The 20634-nt window shown below is 40.1% G+C and overlaps 2 protein-coding genes across 4 annotated transcripts; both read right to left on the bottom strand.

Annotated features, from left to right (window-relative positions):
- Window positions 1–1127: 1127 nt before the first annotated feature.
- LOC121732420 lies at window positions 1128–4001 on the bottom strand. 2 transcript variants are annotated; one of them, XM_042122289.1, is made up of 4 exons: window positions 3827–4001; window positions 1807–2013; window positions 1423–1640; window positions 1128–1313 (listed from the first exon to the last, which is right to left on the bottom strand). In XM_042122289.1, the coding sequence occupies exons 2-4, from the start codon at window positions 2007–2009 to the stop codon at window positions 1153–1155; spliced, it is 582 nt and encodes a 193-aa protein (XP_041978223.1). In that variant the 5' UTR covers window positions 2010–2013; window positions 3827–4001; the 3' UTR covers window positions 1128–1152. The 2 variants fall into 2 exon arrangements, with proteins under 2 accessions (XP_041978223.1, XP_041978224.1); XM_042122290.1 differs by having other exon boundaries at window positions 1807–2010.
- Window positions 4002–6448: 2447 nt separating this feature from the next.
- On the bottom strand, window positions 6449–18957 carry LOC121732404 (NAD-dependent protein deacetylase sirtuin-7). 2 transcript variants are annotated; one of them, XM_042122272.1, is made up of 5 exons: window positions 18503–18957; window positions 15784–15881; window positions 13836–14682; window positions 6721–7493; window positions 6449–6686 (listed from the first exon to the last, which is right to left on the bottom strand). In XM_042122272.1, exons 1-4 carry the CDS (start codon window positions 18749–18751, stop codon window positions 6750–6752), a joined length of 1938 nt encoding a protein of 645 aa, XP_041978206.1. In that variant the 5' UTR covers window positions 18752–18957; the 3' UTR covers window positions 6449–6686; window positions 6721–6749. The 2 variants fall into 2 exon arrangements, with proteins under 2 accessions (XP_041978206.1, XP_041978205.1); XM_042122271.1 differs by having other exon boundaries at window positions 6449–7493.
- Between the last annotated feature and the right edge of the window lie 1677 nt (window positions 18958–20634).

The following is a 20634-nucleotide window of genomic DNA, read 5'->3' as shown; positions in this document are numbered from 1 at the left end:
ATTATTATTAAAAAGGGGGCGGGGCCGGGCGCCATTTTTTTGGCCATTTTTTTTGCACATTTTTGACAGATTTTTTGGACAAGATCCAGGGGTTAAAAAAATTTATGATAAAAGCATAATTTCAAAATTCTACCTTCTAAACTTCACCGTATAAACTGGTGCCTTACTCCCGAAACTGATATCGATTTCGATTTTCGATTTCAACGGATTTTGACATTTTTTAGACATATTTCAGATGTCTAAAGTGTCAAAAAACCGTTGAAATCGAAAATCAAAATCGATATCAGTTTCGGGAGTAAGGCACCTGTAACTGTGCGAAATTTCATGCATCTACGTTTCCCCATTTTTCGTAAAAAGGGTTACAAAGGAGGGATTTTCATTTATTAACAATCTTAACCAGATGGCGTAAGGATAGACACTTCTAGATTTGAAATCCGATCCGAAATTACCGATCTGAAATTATCTGCAGGTTGGCTTCACTGACTACATATGGGTTGTGTTTCCAAAAAATATCAGTGTACTGTCAAGTGTGACATAAATCAAAATATCTTAAACCTAAGCGATCATTGGCCAAAGCGATTAGGCCAGTACACTGGTAATAGTTTAGGAACACGCTGACATAATAAAAACTTTTCATACTCAAACTTGACAACTGAAAGTCTCTTGAAGAAAATGTCACTTTGAAACTTCTACTTTTTATTGTTGGTGTGTTTTTTATTATTTTTTGCCCAAATTGTGTTATTTGGGTTTTTGATGTTCATTATTGGTAAAGTATTAGCCATTAAATATCCGTTATCTTGAACAAAAGCAGGTAAAATGTTGTCAAAACCAAAATGTATAATTTCTGTGACATTTGGTGTGAATATCGGTAAATAGGGCTCTTTCTTCCGTGAGTTTTAACTAAAACATTTTTATAATAACTTTATTACCCTATTCATTGAAATATTATTGCGTCTTTTTCAAATTGAAATGTATCAAGTGTTACATTCTTTTGCCCAGTTTTGTAGCAATTATTGATGGTATAATCCCTGGTATTACCGATAGTTGTCTACCCATACGCCATCTAGTTACTAAAATGGAAACTGTTTGACAATCAAATTAAAAAATAAGAAAATGCCTCATTATATTTTGCTTTTTATTTTTTGTTGGAATCTACGAGGCGAGGGCGGAGGCGGCAGGCGCATGCGGTGCGGGGGGTCGGCAGCTGCCCAACAGCAGCGACAGCGCGCCGCACGAGTAGCGCACGCGGCGCAGCAGCCGCGACCCCGCACCCGTGCCGCTCGGCCTCACTTCCATCTCGATTTCTGATTCATCTGAAACAGTCCATATTTTTCCTATTATCATTTTGATTATTGATTACCTTTTAACCATATTACACAAAATACTTAACAGAGATGAGAAATAACACCTATTAGTTATTACCACAAAACGTCGGCCACGGCAGGAGCGGAAGAGTGCGGCATCGGCGATCGCTCAGATGAACCGTGTGCCGCGCTGCGGCGCCGTGCTGCGGGGCGGCGTCGTGGAGCGCGTGCGACTGCAGCAAAGCGCGACCGCGGCAGCGCGCGCCGCACTCGAAGGCCGCCGCGTACCGCCACCACGAGTAGTTGCCGTCCTCCTCCTCCACCCACCACGAGCCTCTACAATCACGACACCATCAGTCACTGCTCGCTGCTGGAGCCCAGTGATCCCTTTTAGCATTATTTTTCGTCTGCGTCTTCGGAATACAGCAGTCTGCAGACAGGTACATATCGTCCTTTGCATTTATGGTACCGACTTAATTCGAGCACCCGGTCCATCACTTACATAGTTTCGTCGGCTCGCTGATAGTTGGAGAAGTCCGCGAGGTGGTGCGCGAGCGCGGCGGGGGCCGTGCGCGGGAAGTCAGCGACGACGTCGATGGCAAGCGGCAGTCGCAGCAGCAGCGCGACCGCCGCCAGCAGCAGCAGCGCCGCGCGACCGCCGCGACGCCGCACGCACCACGCCGTCTGCCTCAACGCCGGCGACATGCTACTTGTGGACGTGGAAAACACTCGGTTTAAACATTATTAAAGTAAATTTAATTTGGAAGAGAAAAGGTCCCTACAATTTTTTACCTAACGGGTAACACTGATCATTCTCGAGATATAATCGAATTAAAAGCGTTTCTATCGAAATGACCTTGAGCTGACCTCAGTAGAACCCCTCAAATTGGAATTTATGCTCAGAATACACCCCCCCCCCTATCGATCCTTAAAATCCCCAAACTGTGTTCGTTCATGTTTATTTAACCCATTTTGAGCCGTAATTTTATTGGACTATGTTTGAGATTAGCAAGTACTCGCATAATGACAATTATTATTAACTAGCTGTTGCCCGCGACTTCGCCCGCGTGGACTTTAACTAAAGTTGTTCCCGTACATCGATTGAGTCGTTTACGCGCAAATCAGAAAAGTATATTGTGTGGGAACCGCACATTTTTCCGGGACAAAAAATATTCCTTGTCCCAGATTCAAATTAATATCGCCAATCTCCTTTTTTTTTATGAAATATGGGGTCAAACGAGCAGACGGGTCACCTGATGGTAAGCAACTTCCCTCGCCCATGGACACTCGCAGCATCAGAAGAGCTGCAAGTGCGTTGCCGGCCTTTTAAGAGGGAATAGAGTAGGGGATTGGGCCTCCGGTAAACTCACTCACTCGGCGAAACACAGCGCAAGCGCTGTTTCACGCCGGTTTTTGTGAGCCCGTGGTATTTCACCGGTCGAGCCGGCCCATTCGTGCCGAAGCATGGCTCTACCACGTAAAAATGCCTACTTTCATCAAAACAGATTAAATAGTTTAATTTTATTCTTTAATCAAAAGTTTATTGTGCGGGAACTGTATATTTTCCGGGATAAAAAGTATCCTTGTACTTTCCCGAGACTGAAAGTATTGCCATACCAAATGTCATCAAAATAGATTGAATGGTTTGACCAGGAGTTCCCAACCGTAAATTTTTCCGGGACAAAATGTATCCTATGTTCTTTTTGGGGATTCAAAGTATCTTTATACCAAATTTTAGCATAATGGGTCCAGCTGTTTACGCGTGATGTCGTGACCACGCGATCTATAACGTTCCGCAGCTCAGCTCCGCCCGCGTAAATTAGATATTTCACAGACAAATTAGTCCACAAAAATAGCCTATGATCCTTCACGTGGTCTACTTCTTACCTGTGCCAAATAACAGAAAAATTGCTCCAGTAGTTCGTGAGATAAGCCCTTTCAAATAACTCCCCCCGTTTTTTTCCACATTTTCCTCTATTACTTCGCTCCTATCAGTCTTAGCGTGATAAAATATAGCCTATAGCCTTCCTCGATTAATAGGCTATCTAACACTGAAATAATTTTTCAAATCGGACCAGTAGTTCCTGAGATTGGCGCGTTCAAATAAGCCCTTTCAACTAATTTCCCCCGTTTTTTCCCACACTTTCCTCTATTTCTTCGCTCCCATTAGTATTAGCGTGATAAAATATAACCTATAGCCTTCCTCGATAAATGGGCTATCCAACACTTAAAGAATTTTTCAAATCGGACCAGTAGTTCCTAAGATTAGCGCGTTCAAACAAACAAACAAACTCTTCCCAATTATAATATTAGTATAGATAACCACCCAGCATGTTCGTATCAATAGTAGACTGTAATCATGTACCAGTAGTATACTGTTTATACAGTATTTATAGTATTTATACAGTAGTATACTGATACATGATTACAGTGTCTGTGTAACGTCGAAGACAAAGTCTTGACTCTCGATCACGTTTTTGCACAAATTATGTGAATGCACACAATATTTATTATATACTTACCTTTTACTTTACACGAATTTACAAACGGGTCCTCGTACTCAACCTAACACGAGTGTATTCTGTGAACACGAGGCCGGAACTCCTTGTGAGTATAGTATTCGTTGGCCGGGAAGCCGGGCTATCTCAACTCGCTGTAGTATCTGTACAGGACGCACGTGGGAGGCGGCGGTGGGGCGCGGGGGAACAGCTGACTGCCGCCGCGCGCCCGCAACGTGCCTCACTTCACGGTAAGTTATATGACTCACACACAAATCACAATCCCAAAATAAACAGTGCACTGTACACTGTGGTCTGTGCAGGCGGTGTCGACTGTGGTTAGTAATAATGACCCGACTGTTTTAGTTTAGAGCTTTACACTTTGTTTTTAATAGACTACAATATTATGTTGTCTAGGATTATTAAAATGCAACTTGCCACGATAGTATTTTCGTTCTTTTGCTGAACCAGCAGTATCTTCATACCAATTTTACATAAAAAATTATCAAACTATAATAACGACTGCATAGTAACTCCGAAATAAATAGCACAAGATTACACAATACTATGTTACTTTTATTTTATATTATGTCATTTTAAAAAGATGCACTATGCATTATATATAACAGAGAAAGGTTGGAGGAGAGTGGGGACTGGGGAGGTGCTGGGCGCGAGGTATGTTGTATACAGTCGATGGACTGGCAGTAGTCAGTCTGGCGGGGCACAGGAAATGAAACATTAAGTAATCTCCCATCATTGTTTACTTAAAATCATAATTGTAATTAAAACTAAAACGGTATTAATTATTGTTCATTACTCGTTGGCAGTACTATGCAGGAGGAGATACCCGTATTCGCATTTTATAATAATAATAATATTATGAACATTACATCAAAGTTACAATTGTTAAAATCACATACGATTACTGTGGCACATCGGCGCGAGCGACTCTGGAATGAAATAACAATAATATTTACACGCATCATACTACTTCGGAAATTAATTATTGTAAAAAATATAACGCCTTTGAATTTTTAAATAATACAGGTACACCTCGCCAATTAAGTAAAATATCGACGCCCAGCTCGCGTCAAACCATTTAACGCGATACTATATTCTCACATTACAATAAAACAAATTATTTTATGAGCATCATCCGTTCCCGAAATACAATATAACTACACGAACGATGCCCGCCGCCCACGAGCTCGCGCATTACAAACATAATCATAATTAATTTTTTTAATCACCATTACATTGACTTACTGCCGCACTCAGAGTGGAACATAAATTATATATGACCCAATTTCACCAACCTCTGTTTGTTAAATCCTAACAAGGCATTACCTAACGGACCTTGGAAAATTAAACAGACTGTTAAAATACTTATGTCCCACAGTAAAAATTTAACAGCGGATTAGTAAATGCAATGTTAAGTGAACAACGAGTGAACAACTATCAATTCGTTCATTCTTGTTATAAGGCGACGAAATTGCAATGTACAAGATTAATACGACATGTTTGCTGCAATGTGTCACTTTCTTCCATAGTAGTATAATAGTAGATAATGCGACCAAATTAGAATATCACTGATCGCATACATTTGTTACGCTTTAATAGTTCTTCTTAATTTACCACTTACCAGGTTAATAATTATTATCTGTCAAAGCTGAAAACATGAATCATAATACAAACTTTTATTTACATATTTCGGTTTGGTAATTTTGATACAAGTTAGTATATTTGCAATGTCAAGGAAAATCCGAAGGCTGAATTTTTGGCAAAGTGAAAATAAATAATTATTCATAACTATGAAAATAATTAACAATAAGGACGTAGCGGAAACATGGCGGAAAGACTCAAAAGTCAAAACAGATTCTTTTATTGATATTGCATATTATTATAACATTTTAAACTTTCGCGTTGCATTATAATTAAACTTTTTAATCGGGTCTTAACGCGACTTATTTAAGTAGTAATGCTACTACGAGTACATACTTTTTCTCGACGTTTCGGCCGTGTTGCAACGGCCGTGGTCACGAGGGGACTGCAGGAGCGCGACGTCTTCGTTTGCACCGGGCGGTCGGTTCTACGACTACCCTCGAGTTGTCTGCAGTCCCCTCGTGACCACGGCCGTTGCAACACGGCCGAAACGTCGAGAAAAAGTATGTACTCGTAGTAGCATTACTACTTAAATAAGTCGCGTTAAGTCCCGATTAAAAAGTTTAATTGCATATTATTGTCTTTGAAAGTTGTTATTTTGAATCATATAACAGCCTGTTAAATATTTAACGGACCTCCATAGCAGGAATTAAATTTAACACCGTGTTAGGTGATTAAGCCCCAATTTCACCAACGTCTGTTAGTGTTAACAGCTTGTTAAAATGTAATGTCTTCTCTTTCATTCATATGAAAATCGAAAGAGGTAACGTCATACTAATTCCGGTGTTAACTTTAACAGTCGTTGGTGAAATTGGGGCTTAACATGACATTAGGGCATGCTGGAACGCTCGATAACTCTAACAGGCCATTAACTGATTTAACAAGCCATTATTTATTTAACATTGCTTGATGAAACTGGGTCTAAATGTAATTAATTCAAAATTTTGACATAAGCCCCATATCTGTCAAACTCTCCATTAAATTGAAGGTTAATCGTAATTAAATGTCTCCGAGTACGGCGGTTAGTGTCGCTCGTCTTCGACTCCCAGCGGCGCCTCACAACCGTTACATATAATTGTCATTCATCACATGCTGCGAACGAGCTTCATACTATATAATCGACGATCACAATTCACAACGTAATCGCAGCCCGCTCGACCTATGATCCTCTCGGCTCGCTCGCATCGTCATACAAAAGTACAAACTACTCGCTGCTCCGACTCGTCACACTTAAACTAGGTGGCCGCGCGGGGACTGAGCTGGGGCGGAGCGCGGGCGGCGGTCGCTACCGGCGGCGGCGGCCCTTGCGGTAACCCTTCCCGTACCAGCCGGCGGTGGGCGGCGCGGCGGCGGGCGGGGAGGGCGGCGCGCGCTCGGCGTCGCAGCACGCGCACAGGCGACCGCGGCGGCGGACGCGGCGCTCGGGCGGCGGCGCGCGCGGGGCGCCGTACCACAGGCAGCGGCGAGCCGCGAACCGCCGCGCGCACCAGGCGCAGCCGCTGCCCTCCCCGGCCGCGCCCGCCGCCGCCGCGCCGCCGCCGCCCGCGCCCGCCAGGATGGTGTGCAGGCCGGGGTAGAGCTGCGCGCGACACACGAGAACGGCGCGGCGGATGATGGCGGCCGCGAGCGCCGCGCTGTCGGCGTCGCAGTCGGCGTCGGGCTTAGCGGCGGGCAGGAGGCGCGACTCCCACTCCAGCAGCGGCCGGAGCCGCTCGTCGTCGTCCTCCTTCTTCATTTTGACCGGCCCGAGCTCGTCCTTGATGTCGGCGTCTGTTTTGAAGGAGCTCGCGCTCTCAGCCGGGCCGTTCTCCCGTTTGGGGCTGCGCGGTCGGTCGTGGCCGTTGGTGACGAAGCCGTTGAGTCGCGGGGGGTCGGCGGGCCGCTCGGGCCTAAACATGCGGAAGCGCCGCAGCGCGCCGGTGTCCGGGGCGGCGGCGGAGACGGGGGGCGGCGGCTCGGGGGGCGGTGGCTCGGCCGGCGCGTGCTCCGCTCGCAGGAGGATCGTCGCCGAGCCCGTCTTCATGTCGATCTGTGGGGAAAAGTTTACTTATTTATTGAGTTTATGGGAAATATTCATTTAGTAAATTATGTAAAGTAAATTAGTAATATTATTCATTTTTTTACATCTTAGTAAAATGCTTGCAAATAAAAGAATTTTTAAATTTTTGAAAACACTAGATAATATGGCCGGCCACCGTCACCGAAACCGGTGTGGGAGTTCCACGCCGGTTTCGGTGACGGCGGCCGGTTTCATTGAAACGAAGCCAGTTACGCAGGAGTAATTTTATAGTGCCCAAGTGTGTGCGCAGTACACAAGAGCACTCTCTATTCCTATTTACTCTCATAACCCAGTGGGACGGAAGACCGACACGACTGGCAAGTGATCAGGCGCAGGACCGACTTTTTACATGCCCATCCAACGCATGGATCATCTTACTTGTCAGACAATCAGGTAATCAGCCTGCATTGTCCTAACCAAACTTGGAAAAAACACGTTTCCAACGCGGGAATCGAACCCACGACCTCCGAGTCAAGAGCCACGCTCTAAACCACTAGACCACGTCTAAAAACTAGATATTCTAGGTCTGGCACACGGTCTGTTGACCGAGTGCAGCAAGACATAATATTCAACGATTAGACTTAAGGCGTAAATATCTAGATAGCACTATGTTACTTTTCAAAATTCTACATAGCTCCATGAATACCTCAAATCTCTAAAGCAAAATTTATTTAGATTTCCCCGGCCATTTTCACATAGTATGCACACGTTTTATGTCCCGCCCTATCATACAAACTACGTGAGAAATACCTTCTTTAGGCGATCATCACTACAATAGTTCTGAATTCTATTGATACTTATATATTTTGGTACTTATTGGTAATATTTGATGTCATGGTACTTTACGTCTAGTTGTAGCTAAAACGTTAAAAATATTTGTAAAAGACTGTTTGTTACCCTACGAATAATAAAAAATCGGCCAAGTGCGAGTCGAACTCGCGCACGAAGGGTTCTGTACCGATACAGAGCAAAAATGGGCTGAAAATTGTGTTTTCTTGTATAGGAATTTATATTATTTTTTTTATTTTAATATTATTATTAAACATTAAAGTACACATGTATAAAAAAAGAATGTGTGAATTATTATTTTTAACGAAAAATTAAAACCGACTTCCAAGGTAAAAACAATAATAACATCCATATTATATGAACTAAAAAGTGTTAAATAATTTTTCCTATCTAATAGTGCCTTTTTCCGAATTCGGCTAAAAATCAAATATCGAAGTCGGTTTTAATTTTTTGTATAAAAAATAATTTCACTCTTTTTAGTTACTTACCTATAATACTAAGCCATCACGTACTATACTTACGTAGAATAACACACCTGCATATAATTATTATTCTACGTATCTTATTAGTTATTACAATTTGTTAACAGTCACACATTCAAAATATAATATCAGCTGCAGATAATTTTAAACAAAACTTACTTCTCAGAATTAATGTCAAATGTGTGCCTTACGCTCTGGAGTTAAGGTTGAATTTGTTATGTTTAATTTTTGTGACATTGGTGACCCTGTCGTGGTAATGATGATGATGATGATGAATGTAATTTGCATAGTAGCATATGCTTTCAGTTCTTAAAACAGCGCCTAAGCCCCCAAACTTGAATCTATAGGGATTCCGGAGTTCTCTTAGTATTGTGGCGGTACCCACAATTCGCCTAACAATCCGGCATCGCGCTATCGAAGTTTCGGAGAACGCGAACCGCAAGATATAATACAACGTCTGAGATGACGTCAGTGGGCTTCGGCCTGACCGAGCATGCTATCTCGCTCGGTCGGAAGATCTTCCTTTTCGGCCGCCACTAACAACGTTAAAGTATCTTCGGAACCATATATATAGTATACCTATATATTCATAGTATACCTCGGTGCAAAATCTTGCGTTTTGGTAGCATATGCTTAGGATGCTTCTCATAATCAAATCACCATATGTTTCCATATAAATTTCGAGGAGTTCCCTCGATTACTCATGGTTCCCATCATCAGGTCACCACTTTTGTGAAAATGGGACCAAATTGGAGTGAAACCTGATACAACAAAACATAAATTTCGAAAATCGGTTCACAAACGGCGGAGTAATCGTTGAACATACACAAATAAAAATAAAAAATAAATATTCACATGTTAACCTCCTCCTTTTTGGCAGTCGGTTAAAAATTCAAGTGCATCTTGTGATTATCGATAATCGATATAGAGCGAAAAAGGCCGAAAAATCACGTTTGTTGTATGGGAGCCCTTAAATATTAATTTTGTTTTGTTTTAAGTATTTGTTGTTATATTAGCGGCAACAGATATAGGTACACAATCAGTGAAAATTTCAGAAGTCTAAAAAGATAAAACCGACTGCAAAATTGAACGTAATTGAGAATTAAAATTGCCTTATCTCAAAAACTACTGAACCGATTTTGATGAAACTTGTAGTGTTCCCTACAACAATACCTAGTACAACAAAAAAAATAATTATTTAAATCGGACTTGTAATTCCGGAGACATGCGAACACAAACATAAAAACATACATACCTACATTTAATTAAGTAAGTATTTCAAAAGTATACCTTTTGAAATTTGGCTCATTTGTTCAGACACTGAAATAGACTAACATATTATACGAAAACTGGGCAGTTCTGGAAATATAACATATATACGCGTCGAATTGATAACCTCCTTTTTTTAAGTCGGTTAAAATATAAGTTTAATATCATTGACTTATTAATTTATTTTAAGATGTAGCGTCCTAACCCCTTTTACTTGATAAATAAAACGATTGACTTGATTTATTGATTGATAAAATAAATAAAATAAAAAAGCCCTTTATTCTGCGTATTGACATAATTTTGTGGTTTAAGTGTTTTAAATATTTTAAATCAGATCTCCTAACACAGTGTGCCTCTCGGCATAGGCCTCCTCCAACGACTTCCACTGCTTTCTGTCTCTTGCAACCCGTCTCCAGTTTGGACCCGCTGTAAGTTTTAGCTCATCGTCCCATCTTTGGTTTTGTCTTCCTCGGTTTCTTCTACCATTCCTTGGGTACCACTCTGTCACATCTCTGCTCCATTTTCCTTTTGTGTCCCGTAACATGTGGCCAGTCCAACGCCATTTCTGCTGATCGATGCGAGTTAGGATATCAGTGATTCCTGTTTTGGTACGAAGATCAACATTCCTCACTCTATCCTGCCTCCTATGTCCGGTCATACTCCTTTCCATAGCTCTTTGGCACCTAGCGAGCTAAGATCTTTGGACCGCAGTAAGAGCCCAGTTTCACACCCATAAGTCAGGCTGGGCAGTATGCATGAATTAAATGTTTTTTTTTTTATAGCCATGCCTAGTTCTCTCGACTTCATGATTTCTTTAAGGGACCAAAACTCTTTGCAGCCAATAGCTATTCTCATATTAACTTCTTTCGTCATTTGGTCTCTAAAGGATATAACCTGACCAAGGTAAGTATACTCCTTCACATATTGTAATGGTTAATAAACCATTACAATATGTGAAGGAGTTAAGTTAATGCATGTCTGAGAGAGTGCTGTTAGTCATAAGTTTTGTTTTCTTTCGGTTTATTTTAAGCCCAATTTTTGCGCTTTCTCTGTTCAAGGTTGACACCATTTGCTCTAGTTTAGTTGGATCCTCCTCTAGCAGCACCAAGTCGTCAGCGAATCTAAGGTGACTGAGTTTTTTGCCATTTACATTAATGCCATATTCGTCCCAGTTTAGTCTCCGAAATACACTCTCTAAAGCGGCGGAAAACAATTTTGGGGATAACGGATCTCCCTGACTTACACCTCTTTCTACATTAAACTTGTTTCCCAAGGTATTTTGGCTTTGCTACTGCCATAAATCGTTTTGATGACGTTAATATATGTTGCTGGTACGCCTTGCTGTTCAAGCTGTGCAAAAGGTGAGTGTGGCTTATACTGTCGAACGCCTTGGCGTAGTCGATAAAGGCTATATAAATTTGTTTATTGTACTCGGTATACTTTTCCAATATTTGTTTCAGAGTGTGGATATGGTCGATTGTCGAAAATCCTTTTCGAAAACCCGCTTGTTCGACTGGTTGTTGTTTGTACAGTGTTTTTGTTAGTCGGTCTAGAAGTATCTTTGCGAAAATTTTGTATACGTTTGACATCAAACTGATTGGTCGGTAGTTTTCCATGTCATCTTTGTTTCCGTTTTTGTGTAATAGAATAATATGGGATTTTGTCCATTGCTCTGGGATTTTACATTGTGTGACTATTTCGTTAAATATTTTAGTGAGGATAGGAGTTAGTTCTTCTATAGTACCTTTAAGGAGTTCGTTTACTATTTTGTCTGGTCCGGGTGATTTCTCCGCCTTTTGGCTTTTTATTGCCTTTGCAACTTCGCATTGAAGTATTTCCGGAATTGGTATTGTATCTTCATTGTCTAACTGATTTGCTTCAGTAGAGTTGTCATTATTTTTGATTATTACTTCATGGGCTTGTTTGGCATAGAGCTTGCTGTAAAACTGCGTGGCTACTTCACTGATGGTTTTTCTTCTTGTTGTGGTTGCTGTTCTCTTTTTAAGTCTTGGTATCCACTCTTTCCCAGCATCTCTTAGTTCTTTTAGAGCCTTTTTGACTCCTCCCGTTTTCATTATGTAGTGTTCCAGAGTTTTTAGCCTTTTAGTTTTCCTGTCCTTTCGTATACTTTGCCTAATTTTTTTGCTTAGATCAGTTATTGTTTTGATTGATTTGATTTGATTTCACTCAGTTCATATTTGTTGCTTTGTTGAGTTCTGGTCTTATTTGAGAGAAGTCTTTTTTCTACTAGGTTATACTTTTGTGTTGGGTCGAGGGCTTCGCTAGTGATTTGTTTTTTTATTGCGTCAAATTCAATTGTAGCTGCTACGAAGGGAGCTGGTATTTTCTGTTTGCCGATGATGTGGTTACGTGAGGTTTTAGTCTGTTTCAGTCGTAATGAACAGCGCACCATTCTATGGTTTGTATTTAAGTTAAGATTGTTTATGACCGCTGTATCTGTGAATGCTTTTGGGAAATTGCTTATAATGTAATCGATTTCATTCTTAAAAGAGCCGTCCGGAGATATCCAGGTCCATTTGTTTCGTGTATTTTTTTTGAAGATTGAGTTAAGCACCGTTAGATTATTTTCCATGAGGTATTCTACTAGCTTTTGCCCATTACGACTTCTTTTACCATGACCGAACTTGCCTAACACATATTCTTCGCTATTTTGTCTTGCTCCAACTTGTGCGTTGAAATCTCCCATAAGTAAAATATGTTTGTTTGTGTTTCTAGTGATGGCCCGTGACAATTTTTCGTAGAAAGATTCCAATACTGTTTCATCAGCTTGTTCGGTTGGTGCTTATGATGGACCGTTGCTTCCTGTATCCTGGTAGATCCAAGTTAAGTATTGCTAGTCTGTCCGAGACTCCGACCAGTTCTACTATGTTTTCCTTTAAATAGTGTTTAATGAGAAATCCTACTTCCTTTTGTCCACCTGGTGGTTCTCCTTTTTGGTACAGTATAAACTTTTTATATACTTCGATTTTCTCACCTGCTCTCCTCATTTCACTAATTCCTAGGATGTCCAGGTTGATTTGGTCTAATGCTTGTTCTAGTTCTAATAGGTTTTCATTTGTTCTTAGAGTTCTAGTGTTCAAAGTTCCGATTTGGAGAGTTTCGCATCTTTCTTGTTCGTTGAAGGGTGGTGGTCTGACATCTCACGGGGATCAGCCGGATTGAGACCTTTGTATTTAGATTAGTTGGTTGCTATTGTTTGCCTCCGGAGGCAACGTTTGTTCTTGCGCGGTTCATGTATTGAAATGCGTTAGTTTTGTTTATTTTTGTAACTGTGTTAGTGGTGCCAGATTGGTCATAGTTTTTTGATGGTGTTTTTGATGGAGACCGCTTCCGTTTGTCATTGCTAATTTTCTGGTTTACCCTTTGTTTGATTATAAGTTTATCATATTTGATTATGGCTACATTGTTGGCTACATACTTGATGATCAAATGACCCGGGTGTGCGAGCACGCGCGATCGCCTTGATTGATCGATGCGAACTAATTAAGTATAATAAAACAATTAAATAATTACGCGAGCGCGTTCTAAACGCTGACTCCTTAAAAACCCTAAGCCCCAATTTCACCAACGTCTGTAAGTGCTAACAGCTTGTTAAAATGTCAAGTCTACTCTTTCATTCATAAGAAAAACGAAAGAGGTAACGTGATACTAATTCGAGCGTTAACTTTAACAGTCGTTGGTGAAATTGGGGCTTAAACTGCTTGATGTACGATATGGATCGTACATAAGAGTTAATTAGAATAGCGCTTACCTGGAAAGAGCGTAGAGGGCAGGGGGGCGGTGTGGGGGGCGGCGCGGGAGGTGGCGGGGAGGGCGGGCGCAGGCGGTCGGCTAGGCGGCGCAGCGGCAGCTCGTCGTCAGAGTCCGTGGCGGAGGGCGACGACAGCGAGTAGTAGGAGGTGTCGTCGTCTGTGTCCGCGGGCGGGGGGGGAGGCGGCGCGCGGCGCGTCGTGTGCGCCTCCGCCGGGTGCAGCGGCTCCGCGTGCGCCAGCAGCGGGTCGGCGGCTGGCCGGTAGCGCGGCACGCGCAGCCGCAGCCGCCGCGCCACCGCCGCCATCACGGCGTCGCAGCGCGCGTTTATCTTGAGAGCCGCGACCGAGTCCTTGGGCGTCCACTGCAGGTTGACGATGTAGAGCGCGGGGCGCGCGTGCGGCGCGGAGTGCATGCGCCACAGACGCGGGTACCGGCGCAGCACCTTGAGGCTGGAGCCGAGGCAGAGCACGACGTCGGCGGCGGCGGCGTGGCGCAGCGCGCCGGCCCAGTTGAGCGGCCAGGCGGCGCGGCCGCGCTCGCCGAAGTGCACGATGGTGTCGCGCAGCTCGGTGCCGCAGGCATGGCACAGGCGGCGCGTGCGGTGCACGTGGCGCGCGGTGCGCTCGGTGGTGTCGAAGGCGCGCAGGTAGACGCGGCGGCAGGCGGCGCAGCGCTCGGCGAACATATCGCCGTGCAGCTCGGCGAGCGCGCGGCGTGGCAGGCCGGCGCGCACGTGTAGCCCGTCGCAGTTCTGTGACACCACGAACTTGAGCGTGCCGCGCGCCCAGAGCGCCGTAAGCGCCATGTGCGTGAACGTCGGCCGCGCCCGCGACACGTCTACGCGCCTGCGATTATGACATATTTGTATTTATAAATGTTTACTGCTACTGTGCATTATCCAGTTTATTGAATCGATAAAGAAATATATTTAACACAAGAAGCAAAATGTTACTCCGGGTAACATTTTGCTTCCCGATGGTGTACTCTATGTGTATGCAACATTTCATCAAATTCACCCGGTAGTTTTGGAGCCTAGCCTACAGAAATAGACAAACAATTTTTTTGTTCTTTAAGATGTGACAGATAAAGATTTACTAATAGAAGCAAACCAACACAAATATTTAATAAAACTTGAATCATAATAATAAAACAAGGTATAGTAGTAACATCATTATTTTTATTTATTTTAAATTAAATAAAATATAGGGACTTATGATTAACTAAAAAACAAACTAAATTTTTTTTTCATGAAAATCTGTAGAAAAATTTTGGGCATACATTAATTTAGTAACAATTAGATTGCCATTGCTTTTGACTAACAATGGCAATCAATGTTTTTAATTTTGAAAGAAATGGAAGATAACCTATGGAAAGTTATGATTGCCGACAGTCACACTTGAACAATACAAGTTTGTATTGTGAATACTGTGGGGAATTAAAATCAACTCAACCATAATATAATAAAGTCGAATCTGCAGAACTTTCACTAGAGGGTTTTATAGATGCTAACTTGTATAACTAAGGAGACAGAACTTAACATTTTCAGATTTGATATGCATCTGTTATGTGTTCTAACAACATAACAAAAAATCTAAATGCTGGGTCTCACTGCTTCTAAGTAACACAAGCTAAGAACTTCAATACCCTTTATGGTCCGGGAGCTGTCAATCTCAAGTGTCCTCATAGCGTGCATCGATTTTTATGATGAAAATAGATAGTTTACAACTATAGGAACTCAAAACGCTCCATTTTCACCAAAAAAATCCATGCATGCTATGAGGGCACTTTTGAGATTGACAGCTCCTGGACCATTACTATAAACTGTCTATTCTGCAGATTGACTTGGTTCTATGAATAAAACAAAATAATAATATTATGTAATTCAATAGACCTAAATTTAAATAAAACTTAAAGTTTAAAAAAAGCAATAGGAAACAAATGCTCACCCTATGGACTCCCCTCTTTGCAGGCGGGTCCAAACGCCGTGCGGGCCGCGGTAGTCGGGGATGTCAGCAGCGGTGCTGATGCCTGCACCCGTGTACACCTGAAGCATTTGTAGCAATTTATGTTAGTAGTGAAACAATATCATCTCATAATATTAATACGCGATCGAAAAACTTTGTAACCGTTTATACGAAAAATGGGGAAACATAGGTGCATGAAATTTAGCACAGTTAAAGTTTACATGGTGAAGGAGTGCATCATGCTAATATTAGTTTGAAATTATGCTTTTATCATACATTTTTTTAACAAATAAAACATTACACACACTACAGCACACACACTAGGAATGATGGCAGATTTTTGTCAAGTGAAGTCAACAGTCAAGATTGTAGTTATAGTTTGTGCGTTTTAGCGTTTTATGATGATATGCATGACACATTATAACTAACAATAGTAGGGAAGTTACCTAACAAAAATTAATCGATAGTTTAAAAATATCGAATCACATCGTAAAGGAATTGCAATGGAAATTATCAATTTCATACTGACATTTCGATTCAACAGAGTCAATCTCTATTGACTGACATAAGTTCCGTTTCATGCATATGAAATTTTTCAAATGTTTTCGTAACAATAATTTTATACTCCTATTACACAGTTAATGTTTATAATTTTTAATAATAAGTTAGCATTTAGCATCTTTTCATTTTTATTCGTTTACAATTATAGGAAACATTTGTTTTTGTAGATGGAATATAATTTATTACATTTAGATTTTTTTTGTTTTCTTGTAAAAAAACCCGTAGCAAGGAACATGAAAACTGTCACCCATATCAGCTTAGAACGCACAAACTATAATTATTGTAATTGGGGTAACCCGTTGTAATTAACTTTAATAAATAAATAAATAAATGATTACACATATCACACTAAATAAAAGTATTCACCAATAATGTCCCGTGTCAAACAATAATGCATCAAAGTCTATGAAGTTACAAATTCAAATTCAAATTCATTTATTTTTGCATATGTGTGTTACAATAATAGGTCTTAAAATATTTTACTTATATCAAGTTCAACACATAGGCCTCTGTGGGCATGCAAAATTAAGTACATAATGAAAGTAATGTCATAAAGGTAAAGTTTTAGTTACTTATGTAAAAATAAAAATGTCATAAAATAAAATAAAATAAGTCAAATTTTATAAATTTAAAATAGTCTAAGCAATATGTCATTAATTTCATTAAGTCAATTGGTATTTTTATTGGTATTTTTTTGTTTATTGGTATTACCATTGTTTTAATCACATAACCCGTCAACTCCCAGGCGCACAGTGTGATAAAAACCTCGATTTTGTTTCACAACGTTTTTCTTTCAAAATACTATAGTTGATAGCTATATAAACATTAGAGTAAAACTCCGAGATCGATATTCTTTGTAGTTATTTTTTTAAAGAGTGTCAAAGTTGGCGTTTTTCTGGGTAAAAAATTTGCATAAAAATTAATAAAAAAAAAACTAATCAAGTAACATTAATTTTGTTTATACCAATTAAACAAGCACTGAATACTTGACTTTTTCTCCGAATTTGGTTAACCTACTGTGATCAAGTAGGCAGATATTTATTTATTTAGTAATTTTAGTTTTTTATTTTTTATTTCGCGATTAGATCGAATTAGAAAAAGTTTTAAGCATGAAATGATAGTGTGAGTAATCCTTTATCAATGTTATCAAAAATCACACTCTAATAACCTCTGTGTCAGAAGTAATATCCAATTCAATTTTTTTTTTATAAAAATTCGGATTTTTTATACCTAGGGTTGTCACTAAAGTTGATATTTTATTTTCCCCGACTACATCAGAAGGTGATTACTGATTAAATACTGTTTGAGCATATAAAATCATTAATTTATGTCATATTTTTTCACTTTTTAGATTTTTTATTATTAGACCTACCTAAACGTGATCCTGATATTTTTTGTATAGGATATCGATTGCGAATTTGCGTATCAACCGGATAAATCAAACAAGAGACCTTTAGTGACAACCTTAGGTACAAAAAATCCGAATTTTTATTTAAAAAAATTTAAATATGATATAACTTCTGACACAGAGGTTATTAGAGTGTGATTTTTGATAACATTGATAAAGGATTACTCACACTGTCATTTCATGCTTAAAACTTTTTCTAATTCGATCTAATCGCGAAATTTAAAATAAAAAACTAAAATTACTAAATAAATAAATATCTCCCTACTTGATCACAGTAGGTTAACCAAATTCGGAGAAAAAGTAAAGTATTAAGTGCTTGTTCAATTGGTATATACAAAATTAATGTTACTTGATTAGTTTTTTTTTAATTAATTTTTATGCAAATTTTTGACCCGGAAAAACGCCAACTTTGACACTCTTTAAAAAAATAACTACAAAGAATATCGATCTCGGAGTTTTACTCTAATGTTTATATAGCTATCAACTATAGTATTTTGAAAGAAAAACGCGGTGAAACAAAATCAAGGTTTTTATCACACTGTGAGGCGGCACCCGGCTGCCGCAAAACAATTGAAAATCTATTGTGTCTGCGATTCCCCCGATTGAGGTATTACTAATATAACTTTAAACAACATCATCAAATAATATCATTATGTACACAGGTTTATACGAAATGACGACAGATTATAGTCATGTTAAAATGCTAAGCCAATATAACAGAATAGTACTGACCACCAAGTGCTTGGCCTCGCTGAGCACCTGCGCCAGCTTGCGGCACTTCTCCCGGAGCACGCGCGGGCTGTCCTCCACCTCGCGGGCGCGCTCAGCAGCCCGGGCGGCTCGCTGCCGGCGCAGGGCAGCGGCAGCGGCGCGTTCCGCGGCCGCCAACCGCGCCTCCTTGCGGAGTGCCGCATCGGGTGCGGAGCTTGTGGCGGCACCGCTCAATCGGGCGCTGCTGCGGACTCCTTCCCGAGCAGCCATTGTCGCGGCAGCTGCACGAGGCTAAGCCTCGCCGTTACACCTTCCGTCCTTTTTTATGCCATGCCACCCCTTCATCTCATCACGCATGTCTACACACGTGGGTATTTATTATTGTTTTTATAAATATACAAATACACAATCACTTTACATGATAAAATATTACTGTGTACTGTCAATTTACAAATTATTTGACTGGTGAATGGTGATTGGTGATTGGTGCTGGCAGATGGTCATTGACACAAGCATTTTTGACGTTTGATGCCACAGGGACCGTGCAGAGCGATGACACTGCCACTAGTGACGAGTAGCCAAAACTTCTACAAATATATACTAGTAATCTCAAATCTGTGCCGAATCTTTTAAGAAAATTTTATTGACAAGCTCAAGTCAAGCTACGGAAAATTATAGGATTTCTTGAGAAATTTGAGTATTTTCAAGCATTGTTGTATTCCCGGATGTTCTAATACATACAAGAAAAATAAAGGCAAATCGAACGATCTAAAATTTTACTATTTTCCTGCCAAAAGTATTCACATGCCATGGCTTATTAAAAAACGAAAGAAATTGATAAAAGCCGGTAAAACATACGACGTAAGTTCTTAAAAAGTTCCATTAATTTTATGTGTAGACTCGTAAAAACACTGAATTTTGTAGATTATAACCGTAAATTCATTTTTGATGAACACAATATGAACCTAACCTATAACCGTTACTTCTTTCAGTAAACATCCAAACTGGCTTCCATCTAAATTGATATAGGTACATACATAAGCACCGCTCATTTAATTGGCATAAATTTGCATCAAAAGTAAGGATAATTTGGAGAAGTCCTGCCAGGAATTCAACACTGAGGATAGTATTGAACTTGAACCATCTTGTCAAAGTGCTCTAAAATTTTACTATTTTCCTGCCAAAAGTATTCACATGCCATGGCTTATTGAAAAACGAAAGAAATGGATAAAAGCTGGTAAAACATACGTAAGTACTTAAAAAGTTCCATGAATGTTATGTGTAGACTCGTAAAAACACTGAATTTTGTAGATTATAACCGTAAATTCATTTTCAGATCGGAAAATCCTGTACATCCGGCATATAATATACCTACCTACAATTTTTCCTGAAGAAGAAAATAAAAAAACTCTTTTAAAAAGAATTTCAAAGACATCAACTAGAATGCAACAAGTTGCATCAAAAGTAAGGATAATTTGGAGAAGTCCTGTCAGGAATTCAACACTGAGGCACAGAATATAATATAATAGTACTCCGTAATAGTGTTTATCTTGAACCATCTTGTCAAAGTGTTGGTTCTCAAAAGGATGATTCTTCAAGTAGGGAAACTAATAATAGTGCAGTCTTTGTATGTTATTTAAAGAATACTTATATAGTGTTTGCACTGATGAGGTAAGTACACTAGTTAAAAATAGTGACAGACAAAAGTTGTAAAGATGGTATCGAGCGAATCACAGAAGGTTGATGAAATAAAAGCATTTATTTTAGTGAACTTGTTTTATTTTATTAATCCACAAGCATTTTCAGTAATTATTATACATAATTATTGCAATATTTATCAAGTTTTTACTTTCTATGCTTATGGATGCTACTAATTACTTTTTCAGATGTTTTCTTAGATAACTAGATAAGCTTTAAACATATTTATTCACGCTTTCGTTCTTTGTTTACGGTTAGAAACTCATCCATACTCAATATTATAAATGCGAAAGTGTAGACGTCTGTAATTAGCACATCACGCCCAAACCGCTGAACCAATTTTGCTGAAATTTGGTATGGATTTACTTTGAGCCCCGGGAAAGGACAAAGGATACTTTTTATTCCGGGAAAATGTACGGTTCTCACGCGATAAATTATTTTTGGCGCAACTGAGT

This window comes from Aricia agestis, chromosome 12 (genome assembly GCF_905147365.1).
Source record: "Aricia agestis chromosome 12, ilAriAges1.1, whole genome shotgun sequence".
NCBI lineage: Eukaryota > Metazoa > Arthropoda > Insecta > Lepidoptera > Lycaenidae > Aricia > Aricia agestis.
The sequence above is the reverse complement of the archived record's forward strand: the minus strand, read 5'-3'. Positions and strand labels throughout refer to the sequence as shown.

Bases quoted from the DNA above. Each gene is read 5' to 3' on its own strand.
- LOC121732420 (XM_042122289.1), bottom strand. From the start codon at position 2,009: ATGTCGCCGGCGTTGAGGCAGACGGCGTGGTGCGTGCGGCGTCGCGGC. The intron at 1,641-1,806 runs GTAAGTGATGGA...TCGTGATTGTAG, and splicing joins CAGCGAGCCGACGAAACTAT to AGGCTCGTGGTGGGTGGAGG. The intron at 1,314-1,422 runs GTAATAACTAAT...GGACTGTTTCAG, and splicing joins GCCGTGGCCGACGTTTTGTG to ATGAATCAGAAATCGAGATG.
- LOC121732404 (XM_042122271.1), bottom strand. From the start codon at position 18,751: ATGGCTGCTCGGGAAGGAGTCCGCAGCAGCGCCCGATTGAGCGGTGCC. The intron at 14,683-15,783 runs GTGAGCATTTGT...TCATAATCGCAG, and splicing joins CAAAGAGGGGAGTCCATAGG to GCGCGTAGACGTGTCGCGGG. The intron at 7,494-13,835 runs GTAAGCGCTATT...TTTTCCCCACAG, and splicing joins GCCCTCTACGCTCTTTCCAG to ATCGACATGAAGACGGGCTC.